General features: G+C 34.0%; 1 protein-coding gene across 2 annotated transcripts; it reads right to left on the reverse strand.

Annotated features, from left to right (window-relative positions):
- Window positions 1-14,269: 14,269 nt before the first annotated feature.
- Window positions 14,270-16,461, reverse strand: LOC149534252 (inositol-tetrakisphosphate 1-kinase 1-like). Of its 2 annotated transcripts, XM_089804963.1 has the most exons (3): window positions 16,108-16,435; window positions 14,605-15,999; window positions 14,270-14,525 (listed from the first exon to the last, which is right to left on the reverse strand). In XM_089804963.1, the coding sequence occupies exon 2, from the start codon at window positions 15,973-15,975 to the stop codon at window positions 14,632-14,634; it is 1,344 nt and encodes a 447-aa protein (XP_089661089.1). In that variant the 5' UTR covers window positions 15,976-15,999; window positions 16,108-16,435; the 3' UTR covers window positions 14,270-14,525; window positions 14,605-14,631. The 2 variants fall into 2 exon arrangements, with proteins under 2 accessions (XP_089661089.1, XP_089661088.1); XM_089804962.1 differs by having other exon boundaries at window positions 14,270-15,999; window positions 16,108-16,461.
- Between the last annotated feature and the right edge of the window lie 3,985 nt (window positions 16,462-20,446).

A 20,446-nucleotide genomic window follows, 5' to 3' on the forward strand; every position in this document is an offset into this window, starting at 1 on the left:
ATTGTCTTTAAGTTCTTGCTTTTTTGGTCACTTAGCTAGGTAAGCCCCTGTTTATACTAGAATTTTGGTTTGTAGTAAAATGTTAGTAGACTGATTAAAGTCTAGTATCCAGTAATGGGAAGCTAATGCCCTCGACTGTACTTATGACAGTGTTCCTAATAGTTCTCTGAACTTTATATAAATATAGATTAATAAAAGTATATGTTTTAATTTCAGAGGGTTTATCTCTTTTTGTGATGCTTATTGGATTTCCATTCAATTACGCAAGTAGTATAGCATTATATTCATTGAGCATTGGTATGTAATTTTGAATGGGTATCAGATGTTTAGTCTCCCAAACTCAATATTAAATTTAATATTTTTATGATTGAAGCTGCAATTAGAATAGGTACTCTATTTTTACTATTCCTTCACTGTTGGGCATTATGGACTGTCAAAGAAATAGGATCATTCATCTATCTATAACTTGTAATAGCACTTATGGATCTTTTATGTGTTTTCCAAGTTACTATACAAACAAATATACATAGGAAATAAAGAGGCATGTCTCTTGAAGAGACATGTCCCTTTGACATATTAACTTACATTAGTTATAGTTATAACACAAGTAATATATATCTTCAATATATTGTAATAGTTTTATAACAAGATATATATATATATATATATATATATATATATATATATATATATATATATATATATATATATATATATATATATATATATATATATATCACTCTTAATATAAGTTAATTATTCCATATATAATATTTGTCATATATTATATATCTCATATATATAATGTAATTTATCCAACAAAATTATAGCATTAACACTCCCTCTTAATGAAGAAGGATAAAACACATAGATATTACACCATAGGTAATATTTTAAAAATAATACATATAGGAAATCTTTGATCAGAAGATTTCTAGAATATGATATATGTAAGTATTGGCCTATCAAAATATCAACATATGATATTCACCAATTACTATTTGATATCATATTTGGTAACATGAGCATTGGCCTATCAAAATATCAATCAAATGATATTCACCAAATACTCTGAGTAATGGCCTATCAGAACATCAACTAAATGATATCCACCAAGTACTCAATGTGGTAATGGCCTATTAGAATATCAAGGCAAGATATACACCAAGTATCAAAAATATATCTATACAAGCAACTTGTAGATAATCAAATTAATGTTATCAACCGCCTAGTTGTTGATTTATAAGATAAAGCCTTTACATGAATAAATTTCGCAAAAATGAATCATGCTCCAAGTTATTGTAAGGATGTCACTTTACAACAACTTCTCCTAATACAAGTGATAATCATTTAGAAGTCGTCACTTCTTCATGATGTACACAAGGGACATGCTCATACATGTATGACATCAAAGGTTCGCATGAAGTCTCCATGAATATTGTCATGTGGTGGTGTCACAACATTCACCATAAAACATATCAGAGAATAAGGTTTCTCCCTCTTAGTTTGATATCAACTTTTCTGACCTCTTAGCTCAAGGTTCTCTCCGATGAAGTATTAGACTTCCTCTTAAGTCTATTATCATCCTTCTATCCTCTTGGAAGCAAGTCATGTCATGCTTCCCTAGTTCAATGGGTATCTTGATAGCATAAAGGCCTTCCAGCCTGCATACATGAGACTTTATCCCAGTAGTTTTTGACTAGTGTTGAATCCATCAACAAGGTCTAGTCCTTTTGAATCAATATCATCAAAAGTTTGATTGAAGCATTTTTATTTTCTGCTCCCTCTCTTTCTCCAAGGTTGCCTCTAATGAACTGTCAGACTCCCTCTCATAATTTCAATCATCAAGGATATTTGCTTCAAGAAACTCATATTATCCAACCTAATCATCAGATGATTTGTGAATCCTAAATCACAACTTCTTTAGAGCTACTATCATAAGATTGAATCTACACAATATTTGGTAGCATGCCTAATGTACCAATCTTCTTTTCCTGCAAGAACATCCTCAGAGACAAAGGAAAAGATCAAGGCAAATAGCTCTTTATAGTAATTTTAGAAATACAAAATAAGAGAGAGACTACAAAGAGTAGATAAATGCAATACCCGAGGATAATAAATACTTATCTGCAATAATAAGTTGCTCCAATGAATGTCCATATGCATCAAATCAAGAAATGTCTCCATGTAAGAATTTGTCAAACAATTTGAGTACATCTTTTCTGCTCTCATATAAGGACGGTTCAAATGGGAAAAGAACATTGGTTATCATTCCCCCTTACAATGTTAGATTCCCACTCTTATATTATTGAACATATAGGTACGCCAACAAAGTTGCCTATATTTGAACACACAATCTATCTCCTTGTAGCTCAAGCCACATTGGTATGGTTGTCGCAATGTGTCCCATGCCCATGTGCTCCTTTTGATTAGTGGTGGGACACACTCATACGTGTTGCATTGTACATGCTCTATTGTTTGATTGCCTTTGTGTATCATCCATTCACCCTTTGGTCATGTAAGAGCTTAATATGTTGTTTATGTACCCGATAGCAATGACTATTTTGTTTACTTACTCATTTCTACTTCATATATGGATTAGCACTCAAAAGAGAATGATATTCCACTCAAAGGATTTATATTCTCTTTGATCACTTTGACATTTAACCTTTAGCTTTATCATCATTGAATAAAGAATATAATTGTTATTGGTAGAGACAACCATCGCATATATACTGAAGGTGATCAAAATACTCGAGCTTTCTCCCAAGTCAATAATGATAATACGTTTTGTTGTGATACACATCATCTTTAATTTATAACCACTCCAATAAATTAATATGATTTTGCATCTTTCACACTCACCATAAGTCTCAATTAATAATGGTGTACATGAGATTTTCATAAGTCTTCTCATTAATTTTAATTTCAACACTCCTTATCAAGAAATGTAACTTCAGATTATATTTTATTTACTTCAATAATGCAAGGGAAGCTTTAGATATACCTTTCCTTAACTTACCTCATAATGTGTTGGCCCTAACACCTAGTACCTTTGTGTTAACCTTCACTATACGTGTTGGCAGGTCTCGTTCCTCCTAAAGGTGTTGAGGTATCCCCTGTAGTGGAGTAATTATAATGCTTGTGTCTCTTCACAGTTGTGATATGGATGTTATTTTCTTTCCCTGATTTAGCACGGGTCAATCACATACAATAAGGTGGTCCCTCCTTTATCACCGTCAAATGCAAAGTATGATTTGACTTGGTCTCTAAGCATTTATTTTACCATCAATCTTTGCGGTGGCAATTGAGATTATATTATAGGTTACAATCATTTCCCATTTTCTATAATCCGCTCATTCACCCGATGTCAAGGTTATAATAATTAATTAATTGTTTTCAATAACATTGGCACCTTCCTTTATGTTATTATTCAGCATATATAAGTTGGTGGTCTCGTTGGAGGTTGTAAAGGTCTTTTAACAGATGCTAAACATCAAAACAATGAAACGCCATTCCTCTCAATGGCATACCATTTTTCATACGTGTCAATTCATTCGGATCCACTTTCTCCACCAGTGTATTTCCTCAATAAATAATACCATTCCACTCTGCGGATCTAAAAGGAGCCATGTCAAGAACCATGTCAAGAATGGGTCAGGGTGGAAGTATCTTGAATCATGCGAGAGGAGAGCCGATCTTGCACCTGTTATATAAACCCCTGCAATGTACACGAACTCCAATTCATTTTTACTTAACAAAGCGACCAATGTCATTTTGGAGTTTCATGCGACATGCAATTTTTATTATTTTTATTTTAAATTTCTAGACAAGAGCATTTCCAACAGAAAAAACTGCATTTCCATGTGTTTCTTGACTGTCAACATCTTAATATGCAACTATAACTTTTAGAGCGCCATGTTCTTCAAAGAGTTGTTTCTATTGGATAGTAGATATACTCCAAGAATGTTATTTTTATTTAAAGAGGCTTTCCTATGCAACTCCTGAAGTGTCTCTTTGCTCTAGTCTATTGTATTTTAACATTTGTATTTTGTGCAGTGTACATGGAGCCTGAACAATCATTGTGATCCTTCAAATATTGATGTGCATTCTTAACCTACTCATTCCCTCCACATCAAATGCACACTGAAAGAGCATTATACAGTTCAACATCATTTCTATGATTACACGCTTGTAGATATTATCGATCTTCAAAATTGTATTTATCTATCGATCTTCAATGTGCTACAGACATGGAGAAGGCAACAAGCTAAAATAATGTAAGAGTAATATAAATTTTATTATGATCCTCTTTCCAATTTCTTAGGTTTGGTAAAGAACCTGCTCTGATACCATGTCAAAGAAATAGGATCGTTCATCTATCTGTAACTTGTAATAGCACTTATGGATCTTTTATGTGTTTTCTAAGTTACTATACAAACAAATATATATAGTAAATAAAGAGGCATGTCCCTTTGACATATTAACTTACATTAGTTATAGTTATAACGCAAGTAATATATTCTTCAATATATTGTAATAGTTTTATAACAAGATATATATATATATATATATATATATATATATATATATATATATATATATATATATATAAGTTAATTATTCCATATATAATATTTGTCATATATTATATATATCACATATATAATGTAATTTATTCGACAAAATTATAACATTAACATGGACTATGAGCCAAAGCCCTTGTTAGTGTAGCTATTAGAAGATGGAGACTGACTTGGGTTGGAGGTGAAAACCCAGAACTGTTTGATTAACATTGAGCAGAATCTTCAATTCATAATATTTAAATTCTATCGTTAGGTCTGTAAGACTAATTAAACTATGGAATGTTTTTGACTTATTGATAAGAATCTTTTACAGTCATGCAAATGTATGTTTGGTGTTAGAGAAAGCTAATTTAATAAGAAATGTTTTAAACGCATAAACTAGATAAGGCTTATTTTTTCAAATAGAGGGCCAAAAGGCTCTGTTAGGAAGGCATCCAATTTTAACTATTTAGACAGTCTGAGGATTCTGCTTATTAAAGGAATAATAAGAACTTTTGATGAATACCTATCATGGGATGTCTAGGAAATATTTCAAAAGAAACGAATTATATCTTCCTTAATGCACGCATCAAATTAAAAAGATTATGTAACTATATTACTAACAATCTTGATGGTTAAGTAAATAAGACAAGGTTGAGCACGTTGTTTAAATATTGAAGGATGTAAAAGGCATTGGCAAGAATAATCCAATCACAATTGGTTTTAACGGCATTGAAGAATTGTTGATTATTGTATTGATTTGTATTACAATATTTCCTTTGTAATAACATTGATGAGTTAATTTACTGGGGTATGACCCTTTCATAATGTAATAATAAAGGACATTTGTCCCGAACTAGACTGGAGGTTTTCTTCTCCGTTCTTTCCTATTAGTGCCCGTTTGAACGGAGAAGAAAACCTCCAATCTACCGATTAATAAAAACTATCAAGGCCTTGGCCGTTTATTGATTAATTTTTATTTATTTTTTAATTAGAAATTAAAATTAAAAACTTATGAGTAAAAAATAATAAAAACATGAAAATATAAAAAATTATATCATTTTATAATAGATATCTATCGACATTTCTTTAGATAGATTTATTTAAGATTATCTATGCTAGTCTAGATCAAATATATATAATATCTATAAAAAGAATTAAACAAAGTAAAATCAATTAAAATGTAATAAGCAAATATTTGCAACAATGTCTCATATCCTACCTACTATTTTTTATCTTTTTAATACATTATGGTTGTGCTTTCCTTCTAAGGATTCTCTTTTTGTACACTTAAACATACCATTTTTATTTTTTCCTATACCTCACCCAGCTATTATTATGAGATACCATCTTTCCTACTTACTCTTTTCCTATTTTCTCAAGTATGTACTACTTTTCTAACCCTTTTTCTTATTTTCATGCGCATTTTTTTACACTCTCACTTTTATTAGCTTTTGGTGCAATATTTATAATATTTTAACAATGTTTATGTGGGGTCAAACTCCTTTATCATTACCTTATTTCTTTGTTATACACTTTCACACTTTCCTTGTCACAAATTGACAATTGTTCATTTCTCTTGTTATCTATTTTTTCTTTATATTGATTGGCTCATTTATTCTTAGTGATCCATGCAAATGGAGTTAAGCATTCTATTGCTACAATTTTGGTCTAAGCTAATACTTTATGTTTTATTAAAGGTTGATATCATAACCATTTTTGTTTTAGGGCCTAGAATACTGACACAATCACATACAAAGGGTCTAAGAACAATCTATCCAATAGCTTGTTACTTCACATTGATCAATGCAAGGGGGTTAAACATTCTACCTCTATAACTTTGGTCTAGCCTAATCCTTTTTGTTTTATTAATATCATAACCATTTTTGTTTTAGTGCCTAGAATAGTTACATACAAAGGCTTAATGGCAAACTATCATTGTTACATATAATCTCATTTTACGTCAATGACTTACAATTGTTCAACCTCGGACTTCAACACAAAACATGCATTCGATAAGATTGCAACCTCTTGGAGCTCTTCTCTCAAACTATGGGACCTCAACTCTGATTATCTTTCTATTGCACCGCTTCTTGCCCTTCCTTACCCATTAGTAACTCAATAAATCTACCACTCATAGCCACACATGCAATATAACATGAAACATAAGCTATACACATTCGTTCGATGTATATCAAGGTATGCATTACTACACAACATATTCTGTCTCATTCACCTGAATGCGTAACTAATAATTGAGGCTCCAAAACAGAATTACGACAGGTCAAAATCGCTTAAAAGAGCAAAGATTTGTAAAATACTGACAAACATAAAGATATTTAATTGGTTGATGTCAGGTCGCTGGCATGCCTAGGATGCTCTTGCATCAAATGAATTCGTTATTTGATGGCTCGATTTCAACTCGCACTCAATTTACCACATTTGAATTTAGGAATAGCTAAACCCGCCTTTCGTACTTATCAATGCTTTCTTAAGTGACCTCCATTTGCTTCCAACACACATCTCCATCATTGCAAATTTATGAACCCCATAACAAAATATCAAATTACATGTTTCTTCTTTCCTCGTTCCACATCTCCACCATATTCTTCCACATCCTCGGTTTCTCCTTCTATCTCACCATAATTAATTACCCATTTATGTCCTAATCTCCCTGTTCTAAAAATCCATTGCCCATCTCTTTGATATTTCAGATCTGAGTTCACAGACTCTTCCGTAACATTCCCTCATGAATTTCCCATCTCCCATATCTTATATCATTTTTAAACATCCACCCCCTCTCCTTGCTATTTCAGATCTGAGTCCATAGTCTTTCCCTAACATTCCCCAATTGCATCCTCCTGACTTTCCCCATCTCCCATCCTATCTTCTATGTCACTTGCACATGCCACTCTGAACTGTGATCTTAAAAGCCAACTTTGGATTTTCTTCCATAAGCATAAAAATCTCCAGACCACCCCAAAAACACCAAATAGGGACAAATGCTACTAATCATTTTACTACCAATATCAAAGCTATATAAGCTAAATAAGGGATTGACTAAAGAAATTTCCACATAAGAAACCCACTTTTCCTTCCCCCAAAGTTCTACCACAGGTTTCTCAATGCTGTAGGAAGAGGTCAACAATCTACAAAGATAAGGCATAAGGAAAAAAAAAAGTGATAACATCCTACAAATTGTAAAGAGGAAACGAGTGCCACCTAAAACCAAAGTAATAACAAAATTTGCTGAAATTCAATAGGGATGAGCTGATGCCTGCCTGAGTCCATTTCCGGCATCCATTTTCATTCGACATGTATCACTTGCCCATCGTTCGCAAATTTCTCTGTGTAGCTTAGATCGTTGAATTTACATTCCAGCTTTTGTGTTTTATGATATTATATCAAATCTGAATATTTCTATTATGTCAATATCATCAGAAATCTAATTTGTTTACTATTATAAACACAATATTGTTCTTAATCACCATTAGTGCACCAACTTGATTTCCAATTTTTCCAACCAATTCAACTTTTCCCACTCAAAACTATTCATGTCATATCGAAGAATATCAACAAATCATTTTTGTATACTATAAACGTGTAGAGATGAAAAATGCACATTTTTGTAAACATAATTTTGATGAAACATTTTCAGCTAACTCTGACCATTGCAGAGCTCAAACCATCCTAAAATCAAATCATTCCACTAGAATAATGCCACATCTGCCATAAACATTCTGTTCTACTAAGGTCCCTTGGGTTGTTCTTGTCACCCAAGAGAATAGTACAACACCTAAACACTAGTGAGTGCTAGTTTTACCTGTCAATAAATGGAAGGCAAATACAGCTTGTCTATTAATCCAAAAACAATTCCAACAGAACCCTCCAACCATAAATTAAGATAATTTCCCACTGGATATTGAGAATCTCTTCCATAAGTTATGTCCTTCAAAGAGTAGTAGATTATAGAGCTTCCTAAAATTTCACTACAGATTCTGAAGATGAGCAAATTTATAACTTTACGAATTCCTCTTATACCAAAGGTTGGTGGCATAATACACAACGAACTGAGAAGCCTATGATCTTCAGGGGCCTCAATGACTAACTAGTCCCAACCATTCATCTCTCCTATGACTGATCCTTGGGAATTCCTTGACTTAAGTTCATAGCTTCTACAAATCATCCATGGCAATTTGGCAGCCATTTATTAGATGGAACACTTAATAGGTATCCAGCATCCAAATTATTTTGCAGTGCTTCTCTGCATTTTAGAATAGGGGGATGATACATGGACAAGTTCAGGGGACAACAAATTAATTCATAAATTCTGGAGAAAGCAAGGAAGCGGCTATATATACTATTAGTCTATTTGCACAAAGTGTGCAGAATTATATAATAAATACAAAAATGACAATGCACAGCAATAATTGTTTGACGATAACTTTAGAACAAAATTTTTACAATGACAACTGTCAAATCTTAAAGTTTAAACCAAAATCAATTCAGCCTATATGCATATATATGATCATGGTGGCTAAAAATCGGAATCCATTACAAATGAGTTGTGAAAGTTCAAAGCACCTGCTAGGGTCTAGGGTGTGCAAGCACCATTAACTTTTGTTTTTCGATGACATTTTTACCAAAGAATATTTCCTGTTGGCAATTTGCATCTACTAATTTGACACCAATCAGCTGTAGATGGTAAATCCTTACCTAACTCTCTAAAACTTTCATTCTGTCATTTACACAGGAGCTCCTTGCTATCAGTAATTTGTATTGATATTATCAATGTATTTAACAGAGTTTCTCAGCACATATCCAGTCCTAGCAACAAAACCCAGTTGTCTGGATATTTTGTTGACAGGGTGGCAGGGCTTGGTCATCACTCGCCATTCATCCCATCTCTTTTTTAAGCCAGTGGGGAGAGACCCATTTTTAAGCAGAAAATGAGATCAGTCTGATGTGCCTGAGATAAGTGTAACTGTGCAAGGCATTGGTGTCTGGGATAAGTGCATGGCATTCCTTGACCATCCCAGAGACATCACGGCATCTCTCACATCAGATACACACCAAAAAGCCAAAAAAAACTTAAGTACAGATATCAAAATACAGTAAAGCAATTATGCCTTACATACTCATGTTGATAGTAATTCTGACTTGTAAGTTTGTGATGGCTTAGTTTAACCTTTAGATGCACTGTTCAAGTGATTTTGAAATTTTCAAAACCCATATCCCTTTGCTTGCTGAACTTTTCTCTTGTACCATCTCTGCAATGTTTTGCCTTGATGAAAATGTGGAATGTGATAACGTTGCCTCTTTAATATTTTGAATCTTACTGAAGTCATCTAAAGTTCTTGACAGGCTTACCAGACATTCTCAGTAATGATGACTTACTTTTAGGTATTTTAATTTTTTTTATGCTTTAAAATTCCAACATTTATCAGAGGAAAACGGAGTTAATCACCTGAGCAGACCAGATAATTTCAAGAACGGAGAGAGATTTGATCAGAACTGGCTATTTCTGGGCTTCATACTCCAGTCATATGAACACATCTGAAGGAACCAGAACCCTAATATGATGTTATCCTAAAGGAAAGATTCAGTTATCAAGAAATTCCTCTTGTCTAGTCAGTCAATTCATGTGAGATTGTTTTTCTTTGATCATTCCAAATTGAAATTATGTTTCTCTCTCAGTAGAACATTGAGGACATCACAGTTCAAAAGTTTTGTTAACTTCTTTCTTCTGATCATTTTGTAACATTGTTAGTGTCGATGTTACAAGAGCTTCAGATAGCATTTCAGGATGCCACTCTTTACGCCCACCAGAGTCAGCTAGTCAAGGCCACTTAATCCGAGCCAGTCTATGGAAGGATTCATCAATCACCTTCAGAATTATAGCCAAGGGTCTTGACTCCTCTTCTGGCGGTATAGATTGAACCCAGCTCACCCATTCTGGCTTTCCAAAATGCTCAACTCTTTCTTATTTGACAATGGTTCCCCTCTCTTAGATATTTGAACTACTTATAGTCTGTCTATGATCATCTTGATGGTTTCACAAGATACTGACCACCAAACAGAACCATTGTTGCCTAAGTCTGGATAAAACGCTCTCTTTGCTCATCAAGATGAATTTCTTTAGTTCTTTGGCTTTTAGTTATATTTTAGTTTGCAGCTTCTTTGGAGACTCCTTTTGGCTCCCTCCTAGTATTTATCTCTAAATTTCTTTTGGGGGGATACCAAGAATCTTAAAGATTATAGTTTTGTATCATTGTTTTCTTTTATCTACTCCTAGAAATTATTTATTCTATCATGTCCTCATAAAAGCCTAAACATTTTTTAGATTGTACCTCATGGTTCCTTCTTACAAAGAAGATTGCCTCATTATATCCATAATTAGCTGAGCCAGATACTCTCAAACTCTAAGAGATCATTCTTTGGAGCACAAATCTAATATTTTCACAGACACGCATCTTGAAGGATCCTGTTTAATTATATGATGCCATCATGAATGTGATAATCGCTGAAAAATAATCCATCTAATCTTCTGTTACTGATAGTATAAACACCAACCCTTTTTCCATTGGTTATTATAACTTTCTAAATTGGACATTGGGCATAAAACTGTTTAAATTTTTTATTTGCCTCTTTCTTGTCTACAGCAATTGTTGTAAATAATGTTCAGGACTCCATCTACTGCTGAACTCTACTTTGGTCAAGGTTAGCATCTGCTTCAATTAAACTCCAATGCTCATGTTTCAGGAGCTGATAGATAACAAAACTTGGAGACAGGACATTTTAGATGGTAACCAGATTCTAAGAATTGGACTAGTTTGGGGGATAAACAAATCATAAATACATAGTTTTCATCAAATGTAGTATATTTCTGTATCAATTGAGAAATCTGGAGCAAGTTGGACAATTTTGGCAAGTCCAACAAAATTGACCAAATTGAATTTAAACTAAATCTGGTCAAAATTGGTAACTATGGCCAAGTAAAAAACTAAACAGCAAATGTTTGATCTCACTGCAAACAAAATTCAACTCCCCAAAACAGATGAAGATAGCAATATGCTCTGGGTAAACACAGAACTCTGCAGCTTGTGACAGTCCCAATGAATTTGCTTTAATGGGAGAAAGAATAAGTCGATATCTAATGTTGATCACAAAAATATCAATGAGAAAAGGCTCATACATTCAATCAAGAGAAATAAGATGTATTTATAATTTTTCTCAAAGGCTTCTTTTGAACAAATATCAAGAACCTAATGGAGATAAGTATCATACCAGATATCAACGAATAGGATCTTCTTGAAGTTTTAACCCCTCACAAAAGTTTTCTAATCTAAAATGTCCTCTTAAAAGTTCACTTTCTTTTCCTGTTGTACTGTAGAGGTATCCAGTGCTGCCCCTCAGAAATTGCTCTATTCAAGTTTGAAAGTATCTAGTCCACTATTGATGAGATTATAAATGATGTTCCTTTGCTATGACTATACCAAGCAAAGTTTCTTTTGCACACTTTCAACAAATTGTAAATCCCTTTCTATTGAGATGCATATAAATAATGCTAAGCTGTCCCTTTAGTACAGAGCACCACACAGGGCTAAGGTAGTATTCCCTTCAGAACACTAACAATCAAACAAAGTCTAGCTAAAGAAGAATTATAGTTTACCGATAAGCTAAAGTCTGATGATGATAACTGAAGTGCACAAATAAACAAGTTCAAGAGTAAACCATTGACCTCAGTAACAATCTAACAAAGTCTAGCTAAAGAACATATTTTACTGATAAGCTAAACTCTGACGATTATAACTGGAAGTGCACAAATAAACAAGCTAAAGAGTAAACCATTGACCTCAGTGCATTTTAAGTTCAGGTATCAAAAGAGGCTAAGAAAAGCAATGCAATCTTGGCAAATAAATATATACTAGAGCTCCTTAAGTTTCCATTTATTTTACTAGGGTGAAAAAAATGAGGAAATTTAAAGTTCAACTACAAAATGTCAATTCCTTACAGAAAAAACAATCAACATAAGCTTATATCTTCCCTCCACAGGCATGGGCCCCGACACTTCTTTTGGCTAACTTTTTGTAAGGGTAATATCAAGAATCTAAAAGAAATAAGATTTGATATTTTTAACTCACATGATTAAGATCAGCCTTTAGCTGAGTTAGTTTAAATTACCGCTAAATAACTGTGTGCTGTACCTTAGGTTTTCTTCTTCCTGTCACCTCTTAGCTTTATCTATGTAATTAAATGGGTAAGAACGATTTTTTGAGCTTGACGAGGGCTTTCTTGGGAGGTTAGAACTGGTTACCTTAATATGCCACATTCCTTCAACAATCCTGGATCTTAGATCATAATATGGTCATGGTATGGTCATGGTGTAATCACTGAAGACAAGAATCATTTCCCAAATTCATCTTATCTTTTGTCCATGAAGCTGTGAATGTTAATCCTTTTCTTTGATTATTCCAAAAGTTTGTTTCCCAATTGAAAAATAAGCATATCACAATTTTATGATTTCGTAATCTTTTTGGTTCTAAGATTCCTGTAAAGTTATAGGGCCCTATCTTCTGCTGAATTCCTCATGGGTATCCTTTCAATTAAATCCCAATGATCATACTTAAGAATTTCAAATTAACAGATGCCAAGAGTTGGCAAAAGGAAGTAATTTTTTTACTCCAGAGGTAAACAGGGACAAAAAATTTAGAAGCATGCAAGCAAATAAGATGAGCAACCTTTGACCTCAGTCCAAATTAAATTCAAATCTAGATAACAGAAACAGCTAAGAAGGTTTTCAGTATGCTCCTATCAGAAGAATACTGTGCAGCTTTTCAAATTCCGAGAAAATTTACTTCAAAAGAAAAATGAATAGGGCAATGTCTAAAGTTAAACTAAGTGGAAAAATATCTACAAGAAACTGAGATACTAGTGCCCTCTCAAAAGGAAAAGGAAAGTTGCTTCCAATCTTAACTAGGCCAATGTTTCAGAAATTTGAAAGAGTATATATTGTGTTAAAAGATTTACACAGTGATTGGAAGCAATAAGTAATAAATAAATAATCTACGATGAAATATTCTAGGATATCACAGATTCAGCAGCATATTCCAAACTAGTCCAGATGACATTAAGCTTGATCAGTGGGGCCAGATGTGCCTATGGAAATTGTACAGAAACCTGAGACTTAAGGCTTGGTTGCCACACTGGCTTGAAAGCTGGGAAATTATAAAGATTATAACATTATAGACAACCTTTAGAAAAGCATTGTAAGCATGGCCCTCCAAAATAAGCATGATAACCTCGAGACATTATTCTCTGCTCATAGATCAAGGTAGAAAATTTTCACTTTAACAACTAGGGATTTGTGGTTTTTGATATGGACAATCAGATCAGATGATCATCCTGTTTAATGGTCAAATGTGTGGCTAAGTTAATGATACATAAGCAGTGAATCTCAAGCTTGGTTTCCAAGCAATGTACAGTACAGATTTCCATTAAGAATAATTTAAATAAGCATTAGCGAAGGCTCTAAAACTCTGTGTGGCACCCAAAATACTTCACATGAATTATATAAAGCACAAACAGCACATATTTGATAGACTTGAAACAAATCTCAATTTAATGGCCTTTATTTCTCTGTTAAGAAAACAAATTCAATGAGAACAAATAAGAATGTGTACATACAACTGGATACAGTAAAATGGTCAAAAATGGCAAGACTTCCTTTGATTGAATGCCACACATTTTTACATCCATCAACATGGCAAAATACAGTTTACAAGGCAGAAACACTTGCTTATTTCTTCCTCTAGGCATTGGAAGTTGAAAAATGACCTTCAGAAGCTCTCAAACAATGAATAAGAATTTCTGGAATAGCTTCGACGGTAATGCTATAAAACAGAAAAATGATTGCCACATCTATTGTGTGTAGCATCAAGTCATCCGTACAACTGATCGCTGAGAAAAGTAACAGAAATTTAGCCAAAGCAGTAAGGTGCGCAACATTCTTGAAACTGAGATGAGTTTCTTCTTTTACCTGGTGATAGCAGATATACAGTGATCCTTATCGGCAAGAAGCATTGCTATCAGTATCAATGTTGGGAAAACCTTCATCACCGATGTTTGATATATTCTCTGGTGTGTCCAATGTTTCTTTTGAAGATTCATTTGCTTTGAGCAAGGTTTTCCCGACAGTGTATCCTGCTTTATCACAGGTTTCAACCAACATGTCCCCCAGTTTGGTCAAGGCTCCCTTCGAAGCATCCCTAGCTTTATCCAAGGTTACAGGCGAACTGGCCTCTGATATGTCCAACTTGTCATAACAATTGCCGTCTTTAACAATGACAGCAGAAGAAAGTCCAACACTGGTACACTGGTCAACATCATTTCTATCCTTGCTACTAACAGACAATGCACAATCTGAATTACCATCTTCAATTCCATTTCCCTCCAGCGTCTTCTTCTCATGAAAAATATTCCAGAAGAAATCTGTCAACACTGACTCATAAGCCGGCATCTTTGCATAACCAGGAAAATAATTAATATCAATCACAAGATAATGATTCCCAACCTTGGTGTCCCTGATAACATCAAAATTAAACAAATTCAACCCCAGGGCCTTTCTTAAGCTCCCGGCAATCTTTGCAACAAACCTTGCCGGTGGCAATTCAGCATCCTCCAGCTGCATAACCTCATAGTATAGCTCATTTTTATGATCTTGGTTCACATTAGACACATGACAAAATGGCATCGGGCCTTCCGAACTCCCCAATTTCTCCTCTGGCACATCAGGCAGGGATTTCCTCTTCACACACTTCACATAATCTCCCACAACATACACCTTAAAGATAACCCCTCCGTGGTTAACAAACTCCTGCAACACAAGTGGAGGCTTCAGCTTAAGCAGGCCCTCAGAATTGAACACAAGAGACATTTTATGTGACTTGACACTGCCATCAGCGACCAAGGGTTTGGCAATAACAGGAAAATTTAACCCTGACAGGGCCCCACAATCACTCAGAGCCTCAGCTTTATAAACCACAATTTGTTTAGGAATTCCAAATGTCTCGTCCTCATCCTCTTGATTAACAATACTAAGCTCGGACACCACTTGCAGCATAGAGATCCGATTGTGCAGCCTCTCAATAGCCTCGGGCTTATCAATAATGAACACATCTGGGTATCTAAACGCGTAGTCTTTCAACTGTTTTTTCCAATCCTCACCAGAAATCTTGTGCAGAATACAATCGAAGGGACCTTGATCTATTAAGGGCTTTTCATTATCAATACAAATTAGGTCAATGCCTCGTTGCCTGGCAAGCTCAACCAAAGAATGCCGAATAAAACTGTTCTTCTTCTTGGGTGCCAAGGCATACCCAATCTCATACCGTCTGTTTTCGTTCGACATGTCTTGACAAAACGCTTAAAGAATCTGAGCAGCCCAGAAATTCAGCGAGCATTTCAAAAAAACCCAAACACCCAAATGAAAAAAACAACAACTAAATACAATTACCACAATACATTGAGCTCGGGAGCTTACCAGGGACACACTGGGCATTTGCAGGATTGGGATTAAAACAATGAAAGCTTCTGCGTGCTAAATCAGGTGTCTGTTGGCCTTCTTTGTTCGAATTTGAAGTGTTGATGGACATCCGAAAGAATTGACAGGAATTTGCGAAAATTGAAGCTTCCTGTTCTTGTTCCGAGGTATTACAAAGGGTGATAATTATACAGAACCGCTAAATTGAAAGATTAAAAAGGGAGAATACTAAACATCAAACGAACATGAATGGCGTGTTTTTAAACAATATTCGCGAGGACAAAAGGAAGATGCAGAGTGTTGTTATCGTTCCAATGCTACGAATAATCCAAAGCACCGAATGCCAAGTGAAGCATTTAGGGTTTGTGATTCTTAGCGCTTTTTATCCATATATTAAAATATATAATTTCGATGTCCCACACGCTAATTGTCTGTACTTATCGAAGTATTTTTTGTTTTTTCAAATTTCTTCATTGAAGATTCAATTGAGATTCCATGTGTTTTATTATTTTGAAAATGGTTTTTTAAAAGATTAGATTATTTATTTATTTTTTTACTATGAAATGTATGATTTTTATTTTTTATGAGTGGTGTTCATTAATATCAAGTTATGTTTGTGGTTGATTTTTAATGTAATGATCGATTGTTTAAAATAGCGTATTTGTAGAAAGAGTTGGTATTCAACTTATATTCAATTTATACTATTATGATAGTTATTGTTATTGTTTTTAATTGTAGGTCAACATTATTAAGGTGTTTATGAATATAATTTACTTATAAATGTAAGGTTTTGACTTTTTCATTTAAAAAAATAAATAATTGGTATCAACATAATTTCAACTAGTTGTTACCTATATTCAAATGTGAAATGTTATTAATTTTAACTAGCTTATATATACCTCTATATATATTACGCCGAGAGTAATCGTTCTCGAGGCGCCTATTTTTATTTAATCCCAAAGTTATTTTAATCGAAGTTGGGATTAATGAAAATAAAAATAGGCGCCTCGAGAACGATTACTCTCGGTGTAATATATATAGAGGTATATATAAGCTAGTGGCAGTCGCGGCGCAATAGGAAAAATATTTACTTTTTATTTTTTATTTTGATAAGGTTACTGTAAAATTGTTAATTAATTTTTAATTAGAGTTGTATGAAGTTACTATAAAATTATGCTTCAAAATATTTTTAAAAATTTAATATAAGGAGTTTAATATAGATTAAAAAAATATTTTTTATTTTTGGGATATTGTAATGTAAAATGTTATAGTCATACATAGATATATGGTTAGGGACAAAGTTACCATTATAGTTAATGTTAACCTTAGGGATAGAATTAGGGTTAGGGTTAGCATTAGAGTTAGGGTTGGAGTTAGGGTTAGGGTTTGAGCTATGGTTAAGGTTAGGGATAGAGTTATGGTTATGGTTATTGTTAGAGTTATGGTTAAGGTTTAGATTAGAGTTATGTTTATGGTTAAGGTTAGGGTTAATGTTATGGTCATGGTTAAGGTTAGGGTTAGAGTTATGGTTATGCTTATGATTAGGGTTAGTGTTAGGGTTATAGTAAGGCTAACGTTAGGGTTAGGGTTAAGGTTTGAGTCAAGGTTAAGGTTAGAGTTTAAAGGGTTAGGGTTTGAGTTAGGATCAAAATTAAGGTTAGGGTTAAGGTTAGAGTCCAATTATGGTAGAGTCAAATCCAAAGTTAGAGTTATGCTCATGGTTAAGGCTAGTGTTAGACTTATGCTTATAGTTAGGGTTAGGGATAGGGTTAGAATCCAATTATGGTAGAGTTAGAATTAGGGTTAGAGTTAGGGGTAGAGTTATGCTTATGGTTAATGTTAGGTTTAGAGTAATGCTCATGGTTAAGGTTAGGGTTAGAGTCATCATTATGGTTATGGTTAGGGTTATAGTGGGGATAGGGTTAGGGTTAGGGTTTGAGTCAAATATATCTTTTAATTTAATATAAGGAATTTAATTTAGATTTTAAAAAAAAAAAAAATTTGGGATATTGTAATGTAAAATGTTATAGTCATACGTAGATATATGGTTAGGGACAAAGTTAACATTACAGTTAATGTTAACCTTAGGGATAGAATTAGGGTTAGGGTTAGCACTAGGGTTAGGGTTGGAGTTAGGGTTAGGGTTTGAGCTATGGTTAAGGTCAAGGATAGAATTATGGTTATGGTTATCATTAGAGTTATGGTTAAGGTTCAGATTAGAGTTATGTTTATGGTTAAGGTTAGGGTTAGAGTTATGGTCATGGTTAAGGTTAGGGTTAGAGTTATGGTTATGGTTATGATTAGGGTTAGGGTTATAGTAAGGCTAGGGTTAGGGTTAGGGTTAAGGTTTGAATCAAGGTTAAGGTTAGAGTTAGGGTTAGGGTTTGAGTTGGGATCAAAATTAAGGTTAAGGTTAGGGTTAGTGTCCAATTATGGTAGAGTCAGATCTATAGTTAGAGTTATGCTCATGGTTAAGGCTAGGGTTAGAGTTATGCTTATAGTTAGGGTTAGGGATAGGATTAGAGTCCAATTATGGTAGAGTTAGAATTAGGGTTAGAGTTAGGCGTAGAGTTATGTTTATGGTTAAGGTTAGGGTTAGAGTAATGGTCATGGTTAAGGTTAGGGTTACGGTTAAGGTTTGAGTCAAATATTATTTTAAATTTAATATAAGGAGTTTAATTTAGATAAAAATATATATTTTATTTTTGGGATATTGTAATGTAAAATGTTATAGTCATACGTAGATATATGGTTAGGGACAAAGTTAGGGTAAGGGTTTGAGCTAGGGTTAAGGTTAGGGTTAGGGTTAGATTTTAATTATGGTAGAGTTAGATTTATGGTTAGAGTTAGGGGTAGGGTTAAGGTTAGTGTTAGGATTAGAATTAGGGTTAAGATTAGGATTAGAGTTAGGGTTAGGGTTAGGGTTATATATAGGGTTAGGGTTAGGGTTAGGGTAAGGTTTTGGGTTAGGGTTAGGGCTAGGGTCAGGTTTAGGGTTAGAGTATGAGTTAGGGTTAGAGTTTGAGTTAGGTTTAGGGTTATAGTTTGAGTTAGGGGTAGACAGAGCATTATAATTTGGGTTAGGATTAGGGTTAGGTTTAGGGTTTGAGTTTGAGTTATGGTTAGAGTTAGGGTTAGAGCTAGAGCTAGAGTTAGAGTTAGGGTTAGAATTAGGGTTAGGTTTAGGGTTTGAGTTACCAATAGAGTTAATTTTATAGTTGGGTTAATGTTAGAGTTAGGGTTAGGGTTAGAGTTTTGAGTCAGGGTTAAGGTTAGAGTTAGGGTTAGGGTTAAAATTAAAATCCAATTATGGTAGAGTTAGATTTACAGTTAGAGTTATGGGTAGGGGTAGGGTTACGCTTACAGTTAGGGTTAGAGTTAGATTTAGGGTTAGGGTTAGGTTTATATTTAGAGTTAGGGTTATATATAGAGAGAGTTATATCAATGTTTAGGTTAGGGTAAGGGGATTGAGTCAAGGTTAAGGTTAGAGTTAGGGTTAGGGTTAGGGTTTCAGTTAGGATTAAAGTTAGGGTTAGGGTTAGAGTCTAATTATGGTAGAGTTAGATTTACAGCAAGAGTTAGATTTAGGGTTAGAGTTAGGGGTAGGGTTAGGGTTAGGGTTAGGTTTAGAGATAGGGGTAGACAAAGGGTTAGGCTTAGGCTTAGGGTTAGGGTTAGGGTCAAGGTTAGGGTTAGGTTTAGGGTTAGAATATGAGTTAGGGTTAGAGTTTGAGTTATAGTTAGGGCTATAGTTTGAGTTAGGGGTAGACAGAGTATTAGAATTCTAGCTATGATTAGGGTTAGGTTTTGGGTTACGGTTATGATTACAATTAAGGTTAGAGTTAGGTTTAGGGTTACAGTTATAGTTAGGGTTAAAGTCCAATTATGGTAGAGTTAGATTCAGGGTTACAGTTAGTGGTAGGGATAGGGTTACAGTTATAGTTAGGGTTAGGGTTAGGGTTAGAGTTAGAGGAAGGGTTATATTTAGAAGTTTTCTTATGGTCACAGTTACAGTTAGGAGGGGAGTAAGGGTTGAGATTTTAGATTATATTTATTATTATATAAGGTGCCCTATATAATAATATGTATATTCCCACGCTCATGGATAAGGTTAGGGAAAGAAGTAGGACCATGGTTATTAGTGTTACATTTAGAATTTCATTTAGGAGGGCATTGTGTGCTATTTCCCCCCCCCCTATTCAACCCATCACTGATGTCTGATCTGAGAGACCTTAAATGGGATAGGTTCTTTGCAGAGGGTTAACATCGCTAAAGTTGGCAGCTAACATTTTGTGTTGGCTCAATTTCTTCATTGACCACGCTGGATCATTTTTTCTTG

Source organism: Cupressus sempervirens, chromosome 10 (assembly GCF_028749045.1).
Source record: "Cupressus sempervirens isolate cs-2001-9-10 chromosome 10, ASM2874904v1, whole genome shotgun sequence".
Lineage (NCBI taxonomy): Eukaryota > Viridiplantae > Streptophyta > Pinopsida > Cupressales > Cupressaceae > Cupressus > Cupressus sempervirens.